Consider the following 25,079-nt stretch of genomic DNA (forward strand, 5'->3'; position numbering starts at 1 on the left):
CCCAACCCTAATCCATGGTAACATAAGTGGTACTCTGTGCCTTTGCCTTTCCCCATGGAGAGATACTTCACCACTCCATCCTCCCATCTGCTGTCGGCCCCTGCACCCTTTTTATATTTTTCTCTCTGCTCTTTGTGCCTGTTTGCTCCCACATCCTATTTTTAAAGTATGATCGCAGCCTAGTGCCATAGTGGTTTTCTCTGGTAAGTCTTACCCAGAGAACCAGCTGTGTCTGCCCCATTTCATAATTTCATAAATTAATGAATGATTCATAACACCAGAAGGCAGACTTCAGAGGGTTTAGAGGAGAAAGGGAGGAGGTGATATAGAGGCACTGAGTATATAAGATGTTTTCAAGTTTAGCTTATAAGGTAAGAGAGAAATAGGCTGAAGATTAGAGGGGATGGTAGGATCAAGTGAGAGTTTCTGAAGTATGGAGGACACGGGCATATATGTAGCCAGCATTAAAGAAGCCAATAAATAGGGAAACTTCAGCCTTCTCTTTCTTTCCTTTAAATGTCACTCTTCTAAAATGTCTTGTCATATTTTCTCCACTTCCTTACCTCTCTTCACTTCTTAATTTATTGAGATAGACTAGATCAATGATCTCCAAAGCAGGGGCCCTTGACCCCTAAGAGCTTAATTACAAGGGATCATAGATTAGATATAGAGGCGGAAGGATCCATAGAAACTATCCAGTTCAAGATTAGATATAGAGGCAGAAGGATCCATAGAAACTATACAGTTCAACCTACTGGTTTTACAGGTGAAGAAAGTGAGACACAGAGATTTCTCTTTTCCCACCCCATAGTCCTGGTAATTCCTTTTATTTTAATGCCCTTTACATTTGTACTTTCTCCTCTCTATTGTTCTCTAGTTTTAATAATATATGCTTATACAACTCATAAACTGTATCCTTTTTTTTTTTTTCTTTTTTTTTTTTTTATTTTATTTATTTAATAGCCTTTAATTTACAGGATATATACATGGGTAACTTTACAGCATTAACAATTGCCAAACCTCTTGTTCCAATTTTTCACCTCTTACCCCCCCCCACCCCCCTCCCCTAAATGGCAGGATGACCAGTAGATGTTAAATATATTAAAATATAACTTAGATACACAATAAGTATACATGACCAAAACATTATTTTGCTGTACAAAAAGAATCAGACTCTGAATTATTGTACAATTAGCTTGTGAAGGAAATCAAAGATGCAGGTGTGCATAAATATAGGGACTGGGAATTCAATGTAATGGTTTTTAGTCATCTCCCAGAGTTCTTTTTCTGGGCATAGCTGGTTCAGTTCATTACTGCTCCATTGGAAATGATTTGGTTGATCTCGTTGCTGAGGATGGCCTGGTCCATCAGAACTGGTCATCATATAGTATTGTTGTTGAAGTATATAATGATCTCGGTCCTGCTCATTTCACTCAGCATCAGTTCGTGTAAGTCTCTCCAGGCCTTTCTGAAATCATCCTGTTGGTCATTTCTTACAGAACAGTAATATTCCATAATTTTCATATACCACAATTTATTCAGCCATTCTCCAACTGATGGACATCCATTCAGCATAAACTGTATCCTTGATTATGGCATTTATAATAAATGAAATTATTTCATAAATTTGGCAAACAACAACAAAAAACACTTGACCACTAATCATTTTTGCCCAGGGTCACAGAGGTAATAAATGTGGTTGGATTTGAACTGAGGACTTCCTGACTCCAAGGCCAATGTACTATTTATATCAACCATTTGATCAACTAATTTACAATGAGTAAATTAACATATTGGAGTATATGCTCAACATTTTGTTGTAAGTGGTGGCTGATTGTTGTTTTTCCTGATAAAGATATATGATCAAAAGAGGTTAAAAGCCACCAAAGAAGAGGATTCCAATTCTGAGATTTGGGATTTTTTATCTTGCTTTTATTCCATTGCCCATCTCCCCAGTTCTCTATTAAGCTTCTTTTTTTCAAGCTTCACTAGTTTCTACATCCAGTGGCTTTTTCTAGTTCCTAATTCTTCTTGACCTCTTCCTCTTCTATATCCATTCTTCCCATGTTTTGAAACTTCATTCTCCAGCTTCTTGTCCCCTATAGAAGCAGATGGAACATTCTTTAACTTTTTTTTATTTATTTATTTCTGTTCCCTCTGAAATGGAGTCATTTATTTCTACTTTGAAAAAGAATGGGCTAAACATATTCAGGATCTTGCCCATGTAGGACTTGGGGCTTTACAATCAATCTCTCCTGGAAGTGACCTCATAAAGCAAACTATGGTAATCCAGGGAGAGGGAAAAGGCTTAGTCAAACCTATTGATTTACATCCTGATTTCAAGGCATTTAGTCCCATATCTCTTGAACCATCAAAATAATTAAACACCAAAGCAAGTTATCAAGAAAAATTTCCATCCCTGGAAAGTTTTAAGAATAGATGAGACATCATCTATCTTGGTTTATAGAATAATTGGCTCAGATGCAAGGGAATTAATTCTGTGACATGGAAGCTCTATCATTATAATTATATTATTGTATAGTGATACTTCCATCATTTAATTTTTTTAATACCTTAATAGTCTCCATTTTCCCAAGTGAAAATAACTGTGATAAAACTGAAGTGAAAACTTACTCTTAACACTTCTTACTTGTTGATATTATTATTCTAGCTAGCATAGGAATGACTTTAGCAGAAATACTGTTCAAAATGATGCTAATACCAATTATAGCATCTTTCTAAATTTCCTTAGAGGGACTGGTAGGTGGCACAATGGATAGAATGTCCAGTCTAGAATCAGGAGGACTCATCTTCCTGAGTTCAAGTCTAGCCTCAGACACTTAACTAGGTATGTGATCCTAGGCAAATGTGATCCCTGCTTGCCTCAGTTTCCTCATCTGTAAAATACATGGAGAAAGAAATGGCAAACTATTCTACTGTCTTTGCCAAGAAAATCCCCTGGTGAGGTTACACAGGCCTCACTGAAAAATAATTAAATGTGACTGAAAAATAACTGAACTACAGTGACAACCATTGCAAAGTTCTCAAGAAATTGAAACCTAGTTATATGTTGGATTCCACATGTGGCCTGGATGTTTGACATTCCTGACATCTATAAGCACCCTAGAAACCCAGCTTTTCTCATACTTTTTCGTAAATTTAAACAAGGTCAAAAACTAGCATTAAACTGACAATAGAATATTTAAGATGCTTATCTGTTTTTTCCAATAAATTTTAGTGAAGCTATCTGATTCAGCTGAATAGTTTATGATAGAAGCAATACATAAGTCAGCTGTCATGGTCACTGATGCAGAATGGAGGCTCTGAATTGAGAATATTTGTTATAGTGTGGTTTAAAGGTCATCAGGCCAATAAGTTCATCCCCCTTTCCCCCCACCAAAAACAAAACAAAACAAAAAGAAATTGAATCCATCAGGAAGAAAAAAAAAAAAAAAAGAACAAATCAACTATGGTTTGCCTTGTATTTCTGGGCATGAAATTTTGTTGGTTTTAGGAGCTTGTGGTAATTTTCAGTTATTCTGTGGAATTCCTAACAATTTTAGCTCTTTTAATTAAAGTGGCACAAACAATCCCCATCTTCTAATTAGATTTGAGTAGGAAGGAAGCATGTGCACAGGGAGGGTGAATTGATCAAATTAATTAATCATTAATCATAATCATTAGGCCAAAAACCCAGGAGAATCTCTCTCTCAATATTCTGGCCACCACACACTCAAAATATCCCAAACTCCATCTCATTTTTTCCTTCTAACCCTACACTTTCTAAAAGTTTTCCTATTCCTGTCATTTTATAACATCCTTCCCAATAACCTAGATTAAAGTCCTCAAGCATCTTTGTACTTTTTCTTCACTCTTCCTGCTACAGCTCTAGTTCAGACCCTCTTCACTTCTTGTCTACACTAATGGAATATCCTCATCTCTCTCTTCATATTCTCCCCTGTCCAGTCTTGTGCATGTAAGCTTTCAGGCAGCTGCCTCAGAGGGAGTCTGACTTTTTGCAAAGAGAACAAGTTTTGAGTTGGGATAGGGAGGATGAGGATTTAATTTTGTGTTTTTTTTTTTTTTTTTTATCACTGTCTGGGCCTCAGTTTTCACGTGCATAAAAACTGCACTAGGTCATGGACTAGGTCATGTTTAACAACCTTATAGCTCTAAATCCTAGTGTCTATATCTGATTATAATATTCCCTTTCTCAGAAACCTTCAAGAATGTAAAAACTTTCACTGTCTGGTTCTAACCTTTTTCCCCAGCTTTTAAAATATATTCTCTCCTTCATACTTTGAACTTCAACCAGATGGGATTATTGGCTGTTTCTAGATCATGCCTTGTATTCTCCCACCATCATGCATTTGACTATGGCAATCCTCATGCATGAATAATGAACTTGCTCTTGGTTTTTGCCTGTTGAAATGCTGTTCAACTCTGGTGCCAGATTCTCCATTAAATTTTCCATAAACTTCCTCCCACCCCTCACCCTACCAAACAACAAAAACAAAGAGTTTTACTTTTCAAATTTATCTAGAGAACTTGGTCCCTCCTGCACTTCACCCTATAATATACTTATTTTTGTACCTGTTATTTTCCCTCCCTCAGTAGCATATGTCATCCTTAAAAACAGACACTGTCATTTTTCTTTTTAATAAGTAGCTGAATAATAAATATTTGCTGAATTTAAATGAATAAGAACAATTTTCAAAGTGTGTTTACCTAATTGTTTCAATTGGGACATTTTATTAGTAGGATTATGGGATCAAGATTTAGAGCTAGAAAGAATCTTCATGGCTATATATCTAGTCTAGCCCTCTCGTTTTACAAATCAGGAAACTGAAACCCAAAAAAGTTAAGTGGTCTTGCTGAAAATCACATAGGTAAAGCCAAGATTTAAACCCAGGTCTCCTAATTTAAATTCTGTGTTCCTGCTTTTGTACTATGCTTCCTTTCAAATTAACCTTGGCCCCACTTAGTCTGCTTTTTCTGAAAATAACTTTAGGCTCCACCCTTTACCATTTTCATCTTAGCAAGTATAACTGGAGAACCTTTTATGACTTATATTATTCAAAATGAAATCTGACAGGTGTTATTTATCTTCATCTGTATCTGTCATGGAGAGCCATAAGTAAGAGACTTCAGTTACTAAAAGAGCTCACCGTGTATTTAAATCACAAAATATATTTAAACCATTTATTAAATGGTCTGCTATGGGCTCAGCATTGTGCTGAGTTCTGAAGATATAAAGACAGAAGTGAAATAATTCCCGCCCTCAAGGAGTTTGTCTCCTGATGGAGGGAGACAACAAGCTCATATGTAATATGTCTGGACTGTGCATGATACGTATCTAAAGTAATTTGGGGAGGAAGAAAAGTAGAACTTTTGGAGAAGTTTCATGAAGATGTTGGTGCTTAAATTGAGTCTTGAAGGAAACAGGATTCAAGAAATGGATGTGGGTAAGGTTGTATTTCAGGCATTAGGGACAATGCAAAGGCCTAGAGATGGGATCTAATGTTGGATGTGACGTACAGGCTTGTTGGCTTAAATGGAAAATGTAGGCAGGGGTTTATAGTTCCCTTAGAATTGTTGATGGGGACTAGGTTGTGTTCAGTTCCAAGCAGAGGAGTTTATATTTTATTCTAAAAGGAACAGAGAACCACTGGGCTTTATTCAGTAAGGGAGTGATATGAGATATCTTTCAGTGATAAAAATTATACATGAGGAAAGTAATTTTTTTTTCCTTTCCTAATAAACAGGAATTAAATTTAGAACTCATAATGCCTACGCCCTAATGCATTTCATCTCATTTAGTTCAGTCTGGTATTTTGTTGATGAGGGTAGGGAGAAATGTATTATCTTTCAGCATTAGGGGATAAAGAAGTGGATAGGGCAGGAAAAGGGCACAGGGAGGGAGGAAGAATCTAATACTTTTATCTTTTTTTAAATTAAAAAAGACCTACATATTTTATGTAATAGCATTATTAAGTTTGTTGATATTATAGGGAAACTTACCTTACTTGTTACAGATGCTACTGCATACTGGTTATTCTCAAAAGGAACCAACTGATGTCACCAGGTGATCCAGAAAATGAATCCAAATATGTCTTTTCCCATGCAGGTACTGTTGGTAACTGAATCAGGGTAGTTGGTACAGAGGATGGATATAGGACTATCTAGCTCCTCTTTTCTGTCCCCATGTTACTACCCCACGGTGGTCCATCTACTGCCTGCCCATCTGTTGTGCAATAGGCTTATAGAGCTAAAGCTGGAGGAGCTAATGGAGGCCTTCTAGTCCAAACCTCTCATTTAACTGATGAGGAATCAGAGGCCCAGGAAGATAAGTGGCTTACCTCAAAGATGTAGGCTTCTGGAAGCAGGACTAGTTGCTTTTAAAATTTTTCTGAAGCCCCAAGTCCACTTTCTTTAACCATATAAATTTGCCTTCTGCCTTCTGAATCTGTATAGTTGATTTTAATTTCAAAATATTGGTAGTAAATATTTTCTAAATATTTATTTTCTTTTATATTATTTTATATCCCTTATTCTCCATTTAAAAAAATCAACTAATGTTAGACTTTAGTCAGTTATATCATCAAATACATCATACCTCAGTATGAGCTTATCAAAGGATGCCTACTATGGTTTATCCCCAAAGTGATTTAAAAAAAAGTGATTTGTGTTTACTTGAACTTGCTGATGATTTAATGTATCAATTGCTGGCGATAATGAAGAAGATTGATCTTTTTTACAGGCCAAATCCCTGTGGCTGTAAATTCCAAAGGATAACCACATTTTTTCAGTAGTGGAATTCATAGTAAGAAGTATACAACTAAAAAGCATTCCCAAGCTGCAAAAATGGAATTTAACAGTAATGCTCAGAACATATTTTAAGAGGAAAATGCATCCCCTAATGCAAATAGTTATGTGTATTGCTTTCCGAAAAATATAATGTAACACATATACCTTTATCATATACTTGTGTGTGCATTGTATGCTGTTTTTGATCAATAAGCATTCATTAAGCATTTACTTTGAGCCTGGCACATAGTTATTCCTTTGAGAAAATGGATTTTTTGGAGGAACAGAAGTGAATTAGGATGCCTGCATTTGTAAAGGAACTTGAAAGGTAATTTCTATGTATTTAGAATAGCATTCTCTCCCCTTTGCTCCTTCTCTTTCTAACTCCTAGCAAAAATTTGTTCTCACCTAAACTTTGAACTCTGCTTTTCAGTGTATATTTGCAGCCACATTTATACTGAAATAAAAAGATGGTGAGCAGTAAAATCTGTTCTAAAATGCAGCATTACCAAAGCATTTTAAATAAAGTCTGTCATGATTTTTTTTGTGTGTGGAAAAGATGGCAGTGTGGGCTAGACATTTAGGAAGCTTCAGAACTGTCTGAATGGTGAATATTAAGATGTAGTTATTAATTAATTGGGTATGAGATTAGAAGGTCTCTATCAGTTCTGGGCTCAGGCCCTGTTTTGTTTAAAATTGTTATAAATAACTTATTTAAAATAAGCATCAATGCCATTTCTAGTAAACTTGTAGTTGGCACAGAATTAGAAACCATAGCTAATATATGGATGGCAGAGACAAGATTCAAAAAGATCTTGAAGGACCAGGAAATTGAGTTACATCCAGTGAGGTAATCTGGTAGGGATTAAATGTAAAATTTTACACTGGGGCTCAAAAGAAAAATCTATTTCAGTATGGATAGGTAACAACTTTTAAAAAGATCCTGCTATTGTAGTGCATTTTAAGCTCATTATGAGTTTACAGGACAATTGGACAAGTCAGTTGCTGCCTCTGCCTTGATTATGTCTAAACTCTAAAATGGAGGTAATGGTGTAATTGGATGGTCTCTCAGGTCCCTTTCTCATCTAAATCCATGATCCTATGTGATCCTGTGATTCCATATAGTCTAAATTGCACTAACAAGCATCAGAAGTCCTTTCCATCTCTGATATTCTTTGATTCTTTACCTACATCTCTAACAAAATTCTCATGCCTTCTCCCCCCCACCCCCACCCCATTCTCAAACAGCAGTAGCTGGGAAAGAGATGAGAGTAAATATGCCGAAAGAGGGCAGCTTAGCTTCCCTTCCCCACCCCAATTTTGCAGCCATTAAATTTACCACTTAAAAATGGCTTTTTTGATGGAATATAAACTCCCTGAGGATGAGAACTGTTTTGTTTTTTCTTTGTTTCCAATCTCCAGAATGGTGTCCTGTAAAAAAAAAAAAAAAAATTAGCTAATGTTTGTCAATATTGATTCATAGAATTGGATTGTAAGTGTTGCTTAATGTTAACAACTTGTAACAATATAGTATTTCTAAAATGTATTTTAATCCTGCATGACTGCAGGTGGAACTTATTAGTAGTGATACTATACATGCTGTTATTATTGTCAAGTATCAGTGTTTTATAGATAGGACTTCAGGCTACTTTGGGAAATAGTTTTTGAAGAGAATCTCACTGAAAACACATCAATAAAATGAATAATGCACTGTAATTCAAGGGGGCCTGTAGGCCAAGGCAGTATTTATAATTTTGGATTTTTTACTCTTGTTCTATAAGATTTTTGACTCAATTTGTATCATTCCTTTGATAACTGGACTTGGATTGTATTCATTCTAAAAATACGGTGCTTATAAACTGAACAAAAGATTGTGTACCATGGAGAATGTGACTTTTTCTGTTACAAGAATTCTCTAAGTCAAAATTTTCTAAGAAGCAATTTGAAGCTCAGGTTTTATGTACAAATTGGCAGGTGGGGCACATACCCAGTAGAGAAGCTTAAGGGGGGGGGGGGGGGCAGCTCCTCTTCCTGTAGAGAAAGCTTTGCTCTCCAGCTTTTAGAGGCATATGGACAGGCTTAGGCAAACAGATGTCTGGCACGCTGGCAGGCCTTTCATTGTCTCAGTTCAGTTGCCAGGATGAATTTTACTGCAATAACCTAATGACTATAAGACTCATGCCTTCATTGAGATTGAAAACACATGCTTATCCATCCAGAATCCCAGCCAACTTAATCAAAGATTTTTAGAATCATAGAATCATAAGTTTCTAGAAGCAAAAGAAGCCTTAGCATTTAGTTTCTCTTATTTTATGTATGAGAACTGAGAACCAAAAAAGTTGATAGCTTGTCCCTAGTCACCTGAGTAGAAAATAACCGAGTGAGGATTAGAACTCAGCTTTTTTGAGACTGGGTCTAATGTTCTCTCTACCACAATAGATGGGAGGTTCTTTAATAAATAAACCTGTCCCGTTTATTATAAATACTCAGTTTATGGTCATTTCTCAGTTCAGTGATCATTTATTGTGTGCCTACTATGTATATACCAGAAACTATGATAGAATACTTTTTCTTCAATCTGAATCTATTTAAAATATTTTTCATGTAAAACTTCAATGTGAGGATTGAAAGTCACTCCCCTGAGTTATGACTTGTCCACAGAATATGAGGAATGGATGAAGCTGGATCAAAGTTTGACTCATTGGACTCAGTCCACACTAGCCAGAACTCTTGTATAAAAGAGATGCAAGGTGGACCATTTTTCAGAGAGGAAATAAGAGCTTCGTTGATACTCTCCTTACCGTCTCCACAAAACAAGGAGGTTTTTGAAACTTGAAAGTCAATGGGGTCTGCTTCTGGCCATTGGAGTAAACCAATATGATACAGGAAGAGTCTGGGGAGAAACTATGCTGCTATTAAGGTCATGTGACTCCTGGAGAGCCTAAAGGGAAACACTCCTTTCTTATCAGTACATGAGGAACCCTACCTTTATCTGGTTGAAGAACTTCCTTTAACAGGCTAATGACTGTGCTTCAAGGAAACCAAACAGAAAGAAAGAGACATGTCAGGAGCCAAGTCAGGCCTTGGAGCCACTGAGATGAGACCTGCTGTCAGGAGGAAGAGGGACTGCCAGCTCCATGCTGGAGGACCCCAAACCCAGGGCCTTCCACCAGAGTTGGATCCAAGGAGGCCAAGTGCAGCTGCAGATAAGGAGTCAGTCCCCAGGAGCAGACTCTAGACCTACAAGTCAGACCAGAAGGAGACTTCCTTGAAAGAAGTATCTTGAAAACACTTGGAGCTTTTTTAAACTTAAATTTACCTTGTGCTAAAAACCTTGAGCTTCTTATTTTGTTTTTCTGACAGTTCAATTCAGAAACCTGAACTAAACATTGATCGGCTTTGTTTTGAAATTGCTTCATTTTTCACACATCTATTTTTGTTGCTTTGTTATTTCTTAAGGAAATGACTCTGTTAAACGTGTGTGTTGGTCTGAGGACAGTATGGCCCTGATGGCCAGATACTGTGGTGACACCAACCAGAACTGGAGCAGTGCCCAGGTCAAGAGTTTTTTTTTTTTTTTCCCCCCCAGGGAGTGAGAGTCTAGAACAGGCTGGGTTCTGCTGGGAGCCTTAATCCCTTCTTGTCTGAGTTCATTTCTTACAGGTTCAGTTCAGATTGGCTACATTTTTGTTTTATCTAATTGTAGAATGGCATTCTCAGGGTGAGAATGGAGGTTAACAGGTTTGTATTTTTTAAAACTAGTCTCACAACTTTTTTTTCCTCCATCAGATGACTATCTTAATTACATGTTGCATTCCTCTCTAAACATTTTCTTAGTTCTTTTGGGGGAAATGAGGTCTTTTCATTTTGGGTGCCATTACTGAGACAAAAATTTCACAGAATGGATACAGCATTGGTGTTTAAAATGGCACTAAAGTAGTTTTTTTTTTCATTTAGATTATTTAATTATGTGCTTTTTGAAGCCAATTCTATCCAGAATTGAATAAAGATAGCTTGCATTTATCTCCTGGATGCTACAGTTTCTCTCAATTTGGAATAAATGATTGTTCTTTGCTGTGAAACAATCTAAATTTGTTGTGAGTATTCATATTCCTATAGTGTTTTTGCATATGAAGATCTACACAATGCCTTCTAAACTGAGACTTAGCATTGATTGTTACTCAGGATGGCTAATATAAGTAAATATGTAGTAAAATGATACCTTGGTACAGAGATTTCAGGATAGTAGAATGGTTCACCTAGTGTACATTGAGTCAGGAATATAGAACTTTGGACTCCACTGTTTAGGAATACTTAATTGGACACACATAGTGAATGCCTGCAATCTGGTGGTGATATAAAAGTGTATTTATTTGCACTTTTTCCTCATATACTTATATATATACTTGTTTTCATCTTGAAAATATAAGCTTCTTGCCAGTAAGGCTTGTTTCTCTCTTCATATCTCTGTCCACAATGCCTGTCACACAGTAAGTAATTAATAGATGTTTATTGGTTGATTAATTGACAGAGAACTTGCCCTGAAAGGCTAATCAATCTAGCTGAGAAATAAGATGTGGTAATGTGGTATGTAATATATACTGATTTCATGACATAACAGACAGTACAAAGAGAGTTTAAAGGAGATGGGACTGCTTCTGACTATGGAGGTCAGGGGGTCAGTTACATGAAACAAGAAGCAAGTGATTTGGGGAAATGGTAAAATAGTATTTCAATTAGTAGATAAAAAAGGAGGGCATTGCAGTCATGGGGAATGATTTGACAAAGACACATAGACATGAGGACATTTAGGCAACGAGAGATTTATATTAGCTTAGCAGATGCTTAGGACACATGTGGAACTCTTTAATCTTCCTTTTCTCATATAGTCAACCTCACATAATTTCATATCTGCCTCTTCATTCATACAGTTACCAACCTCATCATCTCTCACCCAGGTTATTGCAACAGTTTGTTTGCTTGAAGTGTTTCCCTATTTTGGTTCATTTCCCACAATGATGCCAAAGTGATTTTCTCATGCACAGGTCTACCATAGGATCCTATCTTTGTGTATACATTTTTAACGATTTCTTTGAAAATTGCTCTTCCCCATTCTAAGGTGGATATTAAACCAGTCTACATCTGGTCTGGTTTCCTCATCTTTTCTGGGATTAAATCTAAAATGGAGTAGTCAGTTCCTCTTAAAATTTTATCATATTGTGTCTGTCTGTCTGTCTCTCTCTCTCTCTCTCTCTCAACTTCCCTCTATGATTCATGTATTTCTTCTCATGAATATATCTTCTTACACAATACTACTCCAGCCCCAATACTTTCACATCATCTTTGCTTTCTGGCTAAAGAATATCCTTCCAGTATTATATTCCAGTAATGAGGCCCCATCCTATCAAATTTCAGTGCTACCAGTGAGGCTAATTTTTTTAACCATCTGATAGCATCTGTGAAACTACATCATCATTTCCTGGAGCAGAGGTGTCAAGTTTGGTGATACTTCAAGTGCCTTGAAATCAGATTAAAAATGTAACTAGGAATACTTAAAATAATTAAAAGTACAGTAGAACATAGGTAATGTTGATATGGTTTTCTGAATCAGTTTGTGTCTGGCAGAGATCCACATATAATGTTTAGTAGACCTGTTTCTATTTGGGTTTGTCATTGCTACCATACAGGCCAAATAGCGTCTGTTTTTTCTCAACACTGAGGTCCCCTCTTTAAAAAAAGTAGCTTCAAATATACTTTTTATCTTAAAGCATTCAGTGGCCCTTCTTACTATCTTTTTCTGTGAGAATTGTTTTTTTGTTGTTGTTCTCTCTCCTACCTCCAGATATTGATCAGGATTTTCTTCTGATTCTGCACAGCCTCCCCCCGGCCCCCGCCTCCAGCTATCTTAGCAATTATGGGTTATTTTAAAGGCCTATTTACATAATTATGTTTCACTTAGATTAATAGTAAAATGAGCTTATTCTCCCTGTGCATGTATGAGATAAAAACTGACCCTTATATATTACTTTAAAGTTTTCTAGCCACTTTATATTCTTTTATCTCATCTGAGCTTCAAAATATCTGTGAACATACCCATAGATACTATAGATACTACAACTAAATAGGTGAATCAAAGCCATGTACAAGAACAAGGATAAGTCAATATTCATATGAAATTAATTTTTCTTTGTAGATGTAGTATAGATTCTTGTAGATATGTGATTGTACAGTAGAAATGTGTCTGATGCAAGAGAAAGGGTATAGTGCATAGTGATATACTAAGTGGTCATGTTATGTTCAACTCTGTTATCTTATTGTCTTCCTTTTAGTCATTCTAACTTTTGTACTTACTGATAATATTCCAAAGTTGGTGCTATCATGTGCTGTTTTAATTAAGTTTCATGCCACCCAGATGTGTGACATGTGAAAACAGTGATTTCAGTCTTGTTAGTACAGTATGTAAAGCTTTAATGAATTTCTAAGTGAGAGTTCAATTAACACTTATTTCAGAAATTTATAATGCATGTGTTGAGGACTCCTGAGATTAAAGAATGTTACAGAGAGGTATTCCTATTCAAAACCAGCAAAAATGTTCTTTTTTATGCATTTTAAGATCTCTACATGATAAGAAATTAAATGAATCCTTAAAAAAAATACAACCATAAATTACCATAGTTAAATATGACTGTGAATATGTTTGGGGTCAGTAGATGCCAAAAAACTCATCTCAGAATATGATTACTATTATAAATATTTTTCCATTAGCTAGTTTCAACTCAGGATATAGATTAGAACCTTAATGGCCTAAGCAACCAGGAAATGAGCAATATATTTATAGATTCTACCTCTGTATTTAAAAGCAAACATTTTGCCTGTAAAGAATTCTGGCTCCAGTTAACTTAATGTAAACTGTCTTCTTAAATACTTTAGCCATCTTTCCCCCAACAGAGATCTTTGATAAAGCCTCCTTTTCCTAGGCTAATTTTTTTAGCATATATTGTCAACATGTGTGCCAAAGAACTAATTACCAGAAATTTTATCAAGGATTGGAAAGTATATATTGGGGTAAATAGTCATTAAAATATGCATCACTAGATAGGCAGTTCTACTATAACATGACATATATCTTCCTTCCCTTCCCCCCAAAAAAACAAAAAACAAACCCAAAACAACACAAAAAACAAAAGCCATTAGACTATGCAAAAGCAAGCAATACAAACCACAGAGTCATTAGGGCTAGAGGCACAGTAGTTCAAAACTGTCATCAGTGACATGTTAAAAAAAAAAAAAAAAGAAATAAAAATGGTAGCCCAGTTTACATATAAAATGGCTAAGAAATACATAAATTCTCTAATAAATAAGCCTGCCCATTCACAGCCTTGGGCTGTTGCTTAGTTTACCCAGAACAAGTTGGACAGACTCAACTCTGGAACTTTGGCCTGGTGCCATGAGGCTAGAGATGGAAGAATATAGACTCATTCTCCTCCACTCACCGCCTTTACTGTAAATATTTAATAAATGTGAAAAATTTATAAGCATGGAACTTTATCTTTTTAGAGACCTGATGTTTGCATGTGGAAGTGTGCATTGAAAGGCTGCAGCTTGTGAGTTATTGTGAATTGGAACAATTTTATGCATTTTTGCGGTTGTTCAAGGAAGAAACATACAGAAGCTAACTCAGAATTCAAGTTATGTTCAAAATATTCATTAATCTATCATTTGAAAATGTTTTTGAAATATGAATTACAGCAAAATGATTCAAGTTATTGTGTCTACAGCTCTAGGTTTTCATTAGTATGAAAGATACTGACCTGATCAACTCTTGTCTGAGTCTATATATGTTGTCTCTGTAATTCAGCCTACAAAGCCAGCAAACATGGCTTTAAATCAGCTCTAGTTTTGGATGTGAATCAGCCAAATTCAAGGTTCTGTTAACCTGGGGTGGCATAGGTCCAGACTAGATCTGTTGAATTCCATCTAGATTCAAGGGAAGAGAATGTTGATTATAAAATAATTCTGATTCAACTCTTGGGTTTCACTTAACGTGACAAGGCTCAGTAATTTTTCAAAAAGAAATATTTAAATAAGCTTTGAATGTCTTCATAGGTGATAAGTTCTATTTCAGTCTGCCTTATGGTGTGGAGGTGGTGAACATGAGCTCTTGAAGACTGCACCTCAGTTCATCATTCTCCAGTCCTCATTTTTACGCACTCTATATCCCCAGGGTGCTGGCATCTATCTCCTGTCACCCCTTACTTGACAGCCTCTCTGTTAGACACCCCCTTCATTCATAACCAACATTCTGGTGCAGTTTTTCATCACCTTAAATCCAGACTAGTGCAAGAGCCTTCTCATGGGGTTCCTACCCCCAATTCTTTTCCAACAACAATCCATTCTGCTGTGAACCCCCTATTCAAGAATCTTCAGTGGCTTCTTCCTTCTATATCAAAAATAAAATCCTCTCTTTGCTTTTAAAGCCTTTCACCACCTGGCTCCTTCCTTTTCACTTTTCTTCCTTTCCAATTTTTTTATTCCTTATTCCTTTCCACATTCTATACAACCCAGCAACAATGACATCCTTCCTATTTCTTGAACACAACTTTGTACCTCCTGATTCTCTGCTATCTGCTATGCATGGAACGCTCTTCCTTCTCACCACTGCTTTCTGGCTTCCTTCCAGATTCAGTTCAATCCTCATTTTCTCTAGAAGGTCTTTCCTACATTGCTAATGCCTCACTTCCAAGTTTGTTGCTGCTGTTCAATCATTTCACTCCTGTCCGTTTGGGTTTTTCTTGGCAAAGGTACTGGAGTGGTTTGCCATTTCCTCTTCTGCCTCATTTTACATATGAGGCAAACTGAGACAAGGTTAAGTGACTTACCCAGGATTACACAGCTAGTAAGTGTCTGAGGCCAAATCTGAAGTCAGGAAGATGAGTCTTATTGACTCCAGGCCTTGTACTCTATGCACTGTGCCACCTAGCAGTCCCACCTCTGGAGATTATCTCTCACTTGTATCTGGTACATAGAAAGCAATATGGTACCATGGATAAAGTACAAGACCCGGAGTTAGGAAGATATAAGTTCAGACATTTACAAGATATATGAGCCTGGGCAAGTTATTTTTTTCCTCATCTGTAAAATGGAGGTCATAATAGTACTTGAATCTAGCAACAAAGGATACCTGCCATCTGATCATGATAACTGAACATTGAGAGATCCATCATGAAGAGATTGGCTATAAGTGAGAAATTTGAGAATCATATCATCCCATAAAAAAGATTATTTTCTGGGGCAGCTAGGTAGTGCAGTGGATAGAGCACCAGCACTGAAGTCAAATCTGTTCTCAGACACTTAACACTTCTTAGCTGTGTGACCCTGGGCAAGTCACTTAACCCCAGCAAAAAAAAAGATTTTTTTTCAGGGAAATCTTTTGTAATGTATGGATTATCTGTATATCAACTTTGGCAAAAGACATATAGATCACTTACTTGTGCATTTCAGAATGCAAAAACTTAGATTTACTGATTTGTGGCAATATTATTTCATTGTGTCAAACTATTTGATTATTAGGATACAAAAACAGATTTAAAGTGCAACCTTAAAATTAGGCACTAGTAGTCCAAACTCCATAGTGCTCTTTCTCTAGATATAGATATTCTTTCTTGGATTATCTTTATTCTTCACATTTTGATATCACAAATTACCACAGTCTGAAGAATTAATATTGAGACTCACTAGAAAGGTACTTGTGTGGTAGGTGATGGGATTTCTTAGATTCAGCATTCTGAATGATGAATTGCATAGAATTGGTAGAGGTATAAATAATGTCATAGAATAGCTGCAATTCTGGAAATAAGTGAGTCTCTTGTGATAAAAGTCAGGTACCTCCAGCTACACAATGTCAGTTTAAAAGAAGGTCCTCAGAGCTTGAGATAAAGTGTTCTGTGGAAGATTTATGGGAATACCTAGAACAAGTTCACAAAGAATGAAAAGGCTTATATGAATTATATTATCTCAAATACATTAGAATATTTTTTAATTCACATTCTTTAGCTACAGACCTTCAGTGCATAAGTCTGATTATCAGTATATTGAAGGAATAACAGATTTTTAAGTGTATTAAAAAAAAAAAACCAGAAGTCTAAGGAGTATGATCTACTTTCCGTGCTGCTGGTTTAGTGAAGAGCGTTCCATGTACCAGATTTGGTGGCAGAAGATTTGGGATAGGCATCTTGTTCTCCTTACCAGCTCCAGGACCTCGGTCGGACAAGTCATTAGCTCTCATTTCTTCAGGTTACTCCATTATAAGATAGTTATTGTTTGTCCTTCATTCTTGAAGGAGGATCATGACATCAAGGAGGTAATACCATGGTATTCACATGAAAGTGAATTTAAATGGGCCAGGGCTGTGCAAGGTCACCTGCCTCACTTTCTGCTCTAAAGCCATCTGGGTCCAGTGGCAAGATATAGATCAGGACAGCTTGAGATGGCCCCAGGTGCAGTGGGAGAACTAGGCCCTTTTAAACTAAAATCTTCAACAGGTCACAGTTTGTCTGAGGCCATACCCATTCAGTGATTAAGAAGGCAAAGTGGCAGTTGAGATCAAGAATCTCCTCTTTCACCTAGTCCAAAATGATCTAAATAAATAAATCTGGGAGGAGAAGACCCTGAGAGTTTCTATACAGAGCAGAAATGATTGCTATTTACTTTCATTTTGAGTCAATCTGAACCCAAACAATGACCAAATGGGGCTTTTGGTCTATTGGTGGCCAATTAATGAGAATCAGAGTGAGTGGGTCTTTTTCTGTCTTTCCTCTCTCCTTCTTTTCCTCTATCCCTTCCTTCCTCCTTCCTTTCTTTTTTTTTCTTCTTTTTCCTACAGTAACAAAGAAGAACTGAGTTCATATCCAAATTCAAACACATAAGCTGTTTGACCCTGAGCAAGTTACTTAACCCTGTTTGCCTCAGTTTCCTCCTTTGTCAAATGAGTGGGAGAAGGAAATGGCCAACTACTGTAGTGTCTGGGCCAAGAAAACCCCAAATGGGGTCATGAATAATTATACATGACTGAAAAATGATGGAACAGTATGTAAAAAAGCATTATTATTAGTGGTTGTAATAACATAATACTTTCTGGCCTTTCTTTCCTTTCCGTCATCACTACCCCTTTCCTTTTTCCTATTGCCTGATCACTGAAGAGCTATAAAATTGTGCCAGTCACTACTAACAATCTCTAATAGCAACGTGCACATTATTCAGAATAGCTGTCATAAATTCTTCAGAATGTACCTCTCATAAATTATTCCCAGTGTAGGCAACCTGTGTGATATTGTTGAAGTTGAATAAAACTTGAGGCATTGCTTGATATCACTTTATTACTCATTACCTTATGTATTTTTCTTTAACTTTTCTTAATATTTTCTTCTTTCTTTCTTCTTCTTTATCCCTTCCTTGTCTACTTTTTTCTTTTTCCTCTCTTATCTTTTTAAAAAAATCTGCCTTTATATCTTCTAGTGGTGTGAAATTGTATCCACAGTCATTTCTCTGGTCTCCTGTTGTCATTTGAACTAAAAAACTATATCTTTTGATTCCTTAAATGAAACCCTGCTGTTACTTGGAAAGCCCATAGTAAACCAAAGGCATGGGGGAAATTGTCAGTATCTTTACTATAAATAATAGATAGGTTATTGGGATGGTATCAATAAGTTCAAATCACAGTGCTAGAAAAGTCATCATTCTTTAAGGCTAGAAGCATTGGTATTCAGCTCCCAATAGGCCACAAAAATCTGACTTTCATTTTAATGTAAGCTAAATTGAAAGAGAGCACTATGGAAGTCATAAGTAAAACAAAACATACTAAAATATAACTGTATCAGGAAGGAACAAGATGAGAATCTGTTGAAGCTGAGAAAGCCTTGTGGTTTACAGGAAGTAGATATGTATTGTGTTGAGACATTTACTTTCAAGATGAATGAACAGAATTTTTTAATGGAAGAAGCCTTTTACTGAACAGTGACAATTTTACTTAATTTTCACTTTTTCTTTATCTGGCTTATTCTTCAAAAAGTATTCATTGAGAGCTTATTTTTTTTTAAAATTAATGTCTTTGCCAATTGATTTGAGAAATATTATCTATAATAGATTTTAAAATCTTAATGGAAGAATAACTTTTTAAAAATTTTATAATCTAGGACTGCATTCTTTGAAATGAACACTAGTCATATGATGAACTAGATTAGGAGGCTTTCAAGGCTTTCATTGACTGTCTTTTGCTGTATCCCTAATACAACACACAGTAGGCACTTAATAAATGTTTACCTACCGAAGAGCTGGGCATATGAATATAAACATTAGACTTTCCCTGCCTTTAAAGAACTGTTATTCTAAAATGAATCAAATAAGCAAATATATAAAAATGTATTGTGGGTAGTGTGTGTATGTGTACACAGAGAGAATGAATAGGATGAACATTAAAAAGCTGCGTGAATCGGGAAAATCTCTTGAACTTGGCTGAGAAGCATCTATAATTCCAAGGTGTGGAATCATCTCCCATCTTTAACAGATGGATTACATTTTGTCTAATATTGTAAATAAGGCTTTTAGAATTGCCTGAGGTTCATCATCAGAGAAGCTTAGTGATATGCTATAGTTACATAGCTAATAAGTTCAAAAAGCAAGATTTACTTAGCTATGCTGCTTTCTCAGAGAAAGAATGGTAGTTCATCATACAGGTAGTCATCTGATGTGTTATTGTTTTGAGTGTTTCTTATCACTCACTATATGTTCAGAGATCTATACTTTAGGCATATTCATGGTAGGTTATATACTTAGTCTTTACTATGGGGCAGTTGGTATTATTTGTTAAATGAATGACTATTCTAGTTCCAATGCCAAAATACTTTTAACTTCTTTTTGTTCTTTCTTTGAATGCACCTTGAATTGAATATTCTAACCTTAATATATTTTTCTTCACTCTAAACCCTGCCTAATAACCTAATATTATAAAATCAATCTTCATTTCCACTTGGTAATAATACTCATCATTATTTTCAGTACCCTATTCCTTACCTATAAACAGAGCTTTTGATTCTTCCAGAATTTCTGGAATATAAATAGAATCAGTCATGTTCTTGGAACACAAGTTATAAAAGTGAGACCATCTGCCCTCAAAGAGTTTCTATTCCACTGAAGGAACCCAACATATTTACAAATTAGTGGGAGTAATTTTATATTGGCATGCATTGAGTGTACAATGTTTGCATTTTCTGCCATAGCCAAATTACTATGTTCTAAACCTTTCATAAGTTATATCTTCCTCATCAGAATATGAATTCCCAGAGAACAGGAATTGTCTTTTCTATTTGTATTTCCATTTCTTGGCATACTGCTTTTTGCTTATAATAAGTGCTTAATAAATGCCTTTTTTTTTGTTTGTTCATTCATTCATCTTGGTATAACTCACCTAAGGGAAGTCACTGTAGGATTATCTCTTCACACTTCATATTGTCAGGGACATTGAATCATTCTTAAATACAACAATAGATGGAGACTGAGCTTCAATGAGTGAAACAAAAAGCTGAATGATTAGGAGAAACTTGGTTCTTGTCAGGTAGTTGGAAAGTAAAAATGACACACAAAAGGGGAAAGGAAGGGAAAAGATAATTGTAGGAATCTATGCAATTTCAACATACTATCACTTTGCTTATTTTTCAGAACATAGATTTCATAGTGCTGGGATTCTTGTCTTACCATATTCAAATTGACTAGACTCATGAAAAAGAAATTTAATAATTAACTAGTATCAGACACCCATGGGTCAAATAATAATAATATGTGAGAGGAAATCAAATTATTTCATATCCATAGAATTAGAATACTAAGTGTTGCTAAGTTACTGTTTGTAATCCTTGAAAGATAGAACTATGAGAGCAAGAGAGGAAGTGTAAGACCAGAGAAGAAGAAATAATTGAGAGAGAGAATGGTGGTATGAAGGTGAGGCAGAATACATAGACAAGAGAAGCCTGATTCAATTTTGGGCAAAGTTCTTGGATAGTAAAGAAACTATTTGTAGCTACTTAGAAAGGGAAATAGCAGTTATATAGAAGTAGGATAGTCTTACCAAACACAGGTCATAGAACAAAAGTCAAGTACAATAGGTAGCTTTGGTTCTGTACTATCAAAGATAAAGTATGGTGCTTTCTTTCAGTGAACAGTCACCTCACTGCGAGACTACTAGACAGTCACTCTATTAGGTAATTCTGCTTAACTTTTTTTTCAGAAGTTATTTCCGTTTTTTCAGACTACGTGTCAGAGTGGGATGATAAGATTATTATTTTAGGGAAGTGTCTTATTTCAAAACCAAATGTGTAAATATTATATTTTAATTTTATAAAAGAACAACTCCAAACTAACTGTTCTTTTTAATTATAGTAAGTAATTACACAGGTAAACAAGGGAAATGCTATAGTTTTTAGCAAAAAAAAAATCTACAAAATTTCTGATGCAATAATTTTGGAACTTATTGAATGCCTGTACCCAAATGATGTCAGTGAGGGAGTGATATCTCTGGTATAATATGCTTCCAGGAGATTGCTGTTGGCCTTGTGCTTTTCTATATTTTTATCAGTGATTTAGATAAAGGCATATGTGATATGCTTACAAATTCACAGTTGTACAAATCTCGTGAGATAGCAAATATTTTAGGTGATAAGAGTTAGAATTCAAAAAGCTATCAGTGGGTTAGAATAATGTGTCACATCTAATAAGGAGAAATTATTAGAAATAAATGTAAAGCTCCATCCTTGAGTTTGAGAGATCATCTTCAGAAAGATGTGAGATGTTTGACTACTTCTAAGTGTTTTAATGAATTGAAAATTCAAAACGTGCCAGCATTATGACAGGGTAGTCAAATAAGTTATGTTAAAAGCAACATAATGTCCAAAATAATATTCTGTGCTGGCAAGACTATATCTGGAGGGTTTAGGTGAGGCAGAGCATTTCTAAAGCTATGCAAGGGAATGAGAGACCAAATTAGTGAAAAAACTAAAGACTAATTTTTAAAAAAGAAAAGGTTGGGAGGGTATAATAGTTGTCTTCAAGTATCTAAAGCACTTTAGAAGAATAAAAGTTATGAGAAGATGACTGATTTAATATAAGAAAATATTTTCTGCAATATTTCTGAGAGGGTGAGAATATATATATATATATCCTCTATAAATGGGATCCATCATTACCACCTAGTAATAGATAGCTAATCATCTTGAGCTATCACAGTGAAACAAAGAACAGGATATTTATTGACTAATGTTATATATAAGGATAGTTAAGACAGAATTTGAGTCTTTCATTTGTGAGTTTCTTCGAATAAATGTGATTTGTTAACTGCAAATAGCTCCTTTAATGAGTTATACTCATCATAATAGTTCATGGATCAGTAGATGAAGCACCGAACCTGGAGTCATATTCAAAACTCTGTGAGTTCACTTTCAGCCTTAGATTCTTCCTACTGGGTAACCTTTGTCTGCCTTAGTTTCCTCGCATTTCCTCACACCCACTATCTAGGATTGTCATCAGAGCCATTAAACATTTATTAAGGACATACTATATATGCCAGGCACTGTACTAAGCCCTGAAGATCTGGGAGAGGTTTCCGATGTCTAATATCACACTCCCACACCCTCCCATCTTTGTCAATCTGAGGGAAGGGGTGCTAAGGAAGAGTGAATTTCAGAGTTTATTCATCTTGAGGAATGTTGAGTTCTTAGAGATCATAAAATCCAAGAGAGAGTCATATTGTCGTAAGGATCAAATGAGATTCTGTTTGTTAAGCTTTAGCATGGTGGCTGGCACATAGCAGACACTTGATAAATGAATGTCCTTTCCCCTTCCCTCCTCCTGTGATATATATTTAAAAATTTGGGAAAGGAAATTTCTTTAATATTCTTCTTCAAAGGCTAGTTATTTAATACTGAGAGGAAATGATATGTTTCAATTAAGGAATATTCAAAGGTATCAGTGTTTCCATAATTTTCATATTTTTCAGATCAGAACATTACTTTTCTCCTAAACAATTTATATTCCACTCATGTCCGAATTGCATTTAAAAGGAAATGATATGGGCTTGACTATAAAAGGAGAAGAAAGACTTCCTTTAAATCCTCAAGTTAATGTAATAATGTGTTTCACTTCCTCCTTTTCCCTTTCATCAGCTGGACTTCGACAATAATTTTTCTTCTCTATATTTTCCTGAACTCTTTAATAAAATAGCTTTTCCTCTCTCTTAATTTTCTCTGGAACATTTTAATTTCTTTTCTGAGTAGATTCTGTGAACTCTCTATGAAAAAGAAGTGAGCATTCCAGAAGACTAGAATTATTACAGAATTTTCAGGAACAAGTTAGAGTTGTCATAAAAAGAATTTGCTATGGAAGGCAAAATTATGCAACTGTAATACTTTCTTGTCACATGTGCCTATATATATGCAAAAAAAATCAAGAGTAACTAGACACTGGGTTTGAGACTAGTACATTATAAAAGAAAAGGGATCTTATAACTGATTCTCAGTAATACTAACACTTTGCCTTGGTATCAATTCTCAGCAAAATTCCAGAATGTATTATCAAAGGGAAGATAAATGAGAACCTTAGAAAGGAACCGACAAATACGAAGAGCAGATAATGATCTTTCAGGTCATTTTATCAAGAACAGATCATGCTACAAAACCTATGTGGGAATTTGTTTTGCTTGACTGGGCATAGTTGTTTAAGTTTTTTAAAAAAATGTTTCTTTGTTTTTTCTTAAAAAAAAAAAATTCCAATAGAGGTGAAATGGGAACAGATAGATACAGGTCTAATCATAGAATAATCCCCCCCCTCCCCAAAAAGGAAAATAAAATGAAAAGAAAATCATTGAAGTATTTTTAAATTCATAGAAAGGAACAGAAGGAAGGCCAGAAACATTTGCCGATACTTTGAAAGTTACAAATTGAGATTATTGTACATTTAAAAAAGAAAAGCAAGCTATATGTAATAAAGATTCACAGTTTATATAAATTTTATTTTCCTGTTCTACCATGTTTATGGGGAATTGCCCTCCCCCCCCCCTTTTTTTTTTTTTGGTGTGTTAAAGTTGAGAATGAAAATTTAAAACTAGGAAGAGGCCATGCCAGACTAAACACATTTGCTTTTTTTTTTTTTTTAACAGAGTTGCTAGACTGTTATACTTCTCTGGCTCCTATTGTGGAAAAAGATGGAAAGAGGTAGACTTAAAGGCCATAATTGACTGTTAGTTGGTCAATGTCAATTTGGAAAGGTTGACAGTGGAATGCCCTGGGGGTTGATTTATGCTTTATTCTGTGCTGTTAAACATTTTTAGCAGTTCCTCATATAAAGGCATATATGGCATGCTTATCAAATTTGTGGATGACACAACTGGATGGACTACCTAATACACACAGGGATGAGAAAAGTCAGGATCCAAAAAAACCCCAGCAAACCAGAAAGCCAACCCATGCCTAATTGAATACAATTTAATATAGAGATCAATTTAAGGTCTTACACTAAGGTATTTTAAAAAATAAGCTTCATGGTTACAAGATTGGGGATATGTGGCTAGTGGTTTATGTGAAGAAGATATAGAAGGTTGAGTGGGCTGCTAGTTAAATATAAAGCCCCGTGCTAAATGCTTCATTATGCTATTTCATTTAATCCTCCCAATAGTCCTGGGAGGGAAGTATCATAGTGATGAGATGGTTGTTTGTCCTTCATTTTGGAAAAAGACATGATACCATTGACAGGCAAGTGAATTATGGATTTAAATGAGGGAGGGCTGTGAAAGGTCACCTGCCTCACTTTCCCCTCCAGAGCCATCTGAGTCCAGTGGCCAGATATAGATGTTCTCAGTAGCTATATGCCATTGGCAGAGAGACAATGGAGCGTTGATGGATTGCTTCCTGGAGTAGACAAGGAAAAAGTTCTATTAAAAATCAGTTTAACTTAGTGGTCCCATTCTCTGTAAAGATCCTCCAGTCAGAAATCCAAGTTATAGCAAACTCCTGAGGCTCTGTGAAGGTTATGGGCCCAGTTATAAGCCTATCAGAAATTATCAGCTTGTAGCCGACGTCAACTTTGCAGAACCCACTTTGGGTCAGTCCGCCATGATACTCTGCTCCGTGGGGTCTCTCCTTTTACCCCCCCCACTCCCCCCACTTTGCCATGAGGTGTCTCTCCTTTACAGCTAACTCTTTGAAGATGCTAAATTCTTTATAGGATTTAGC

General features: G+C 35.7%; 1 protein-coding gene and 1 long non-coding RNA gene across 9 annotated transcripts in view; one reads left to right on the forward strand and one right to left on the reverse strand.

Moving 5' to 3' along the window:
- RABGAP1L (RAB GTPase activating protein 1 like) overlaps window positions 1-25,079 on the forward strand; it is a 697,071-nt gene that overhangs the window by 540,899 nt on the left and 131,093 nt on the right. Inside the window, exon 1 of one of the 7 annotated variants that reach the window (XM_031968374.1) lies at window positions 20,584-20,799. The exons of the other annotated variants lie outside the window; for them this stretch is intronic. Coding sequence (XP_031824234.1) covers window positions 20,794-20,799 — 6 coding nt within the window. The 5' untranslated portion in view covers window positions 20,584-20,793. Of the gene's footprint in view, window positions 1-20,583; window positions 20,800-25,079 lie in introns of those variants that run through there. 7 annotated transcript variants of the gene reach the window in all.
- Window positions 1,920-8,238, reverse strand: LOC116423524. 2 transcript variants are annotated; one of them, XR_004234132.1, is made up of 4 exons: window positions 8,147-8,238; window positions 6,360-6,466; window positions 6,022-6,140; window positions 1,920-2,099 (listed from the first exon to the last, which is right to left on the reverse strand). It is a non-coding gene; the product is annotated as an uncharacterized LOC116423524 (long non-coding RNA). The 2 variants fall into 2 exon arrangements; XR_004234133.1 differs by lacking the exon at window positions 6,360-6,466.

Source organism: Sarcophilus harrisii, chromosome 4, assembly GCF_902635505.1.
Source record: "Sarcophilus harrisii chromosome 4, mSarHar1.11, whole genome shotgun sequence".
Classification (NCBI taxonomy): domain Eukaryota; kingdom Metazoa; phylum Chordata; class Mammalia; order Dasyuromorphia; family Dasyuridae; genus Sarcophilus; species Sarcophilus harrisii.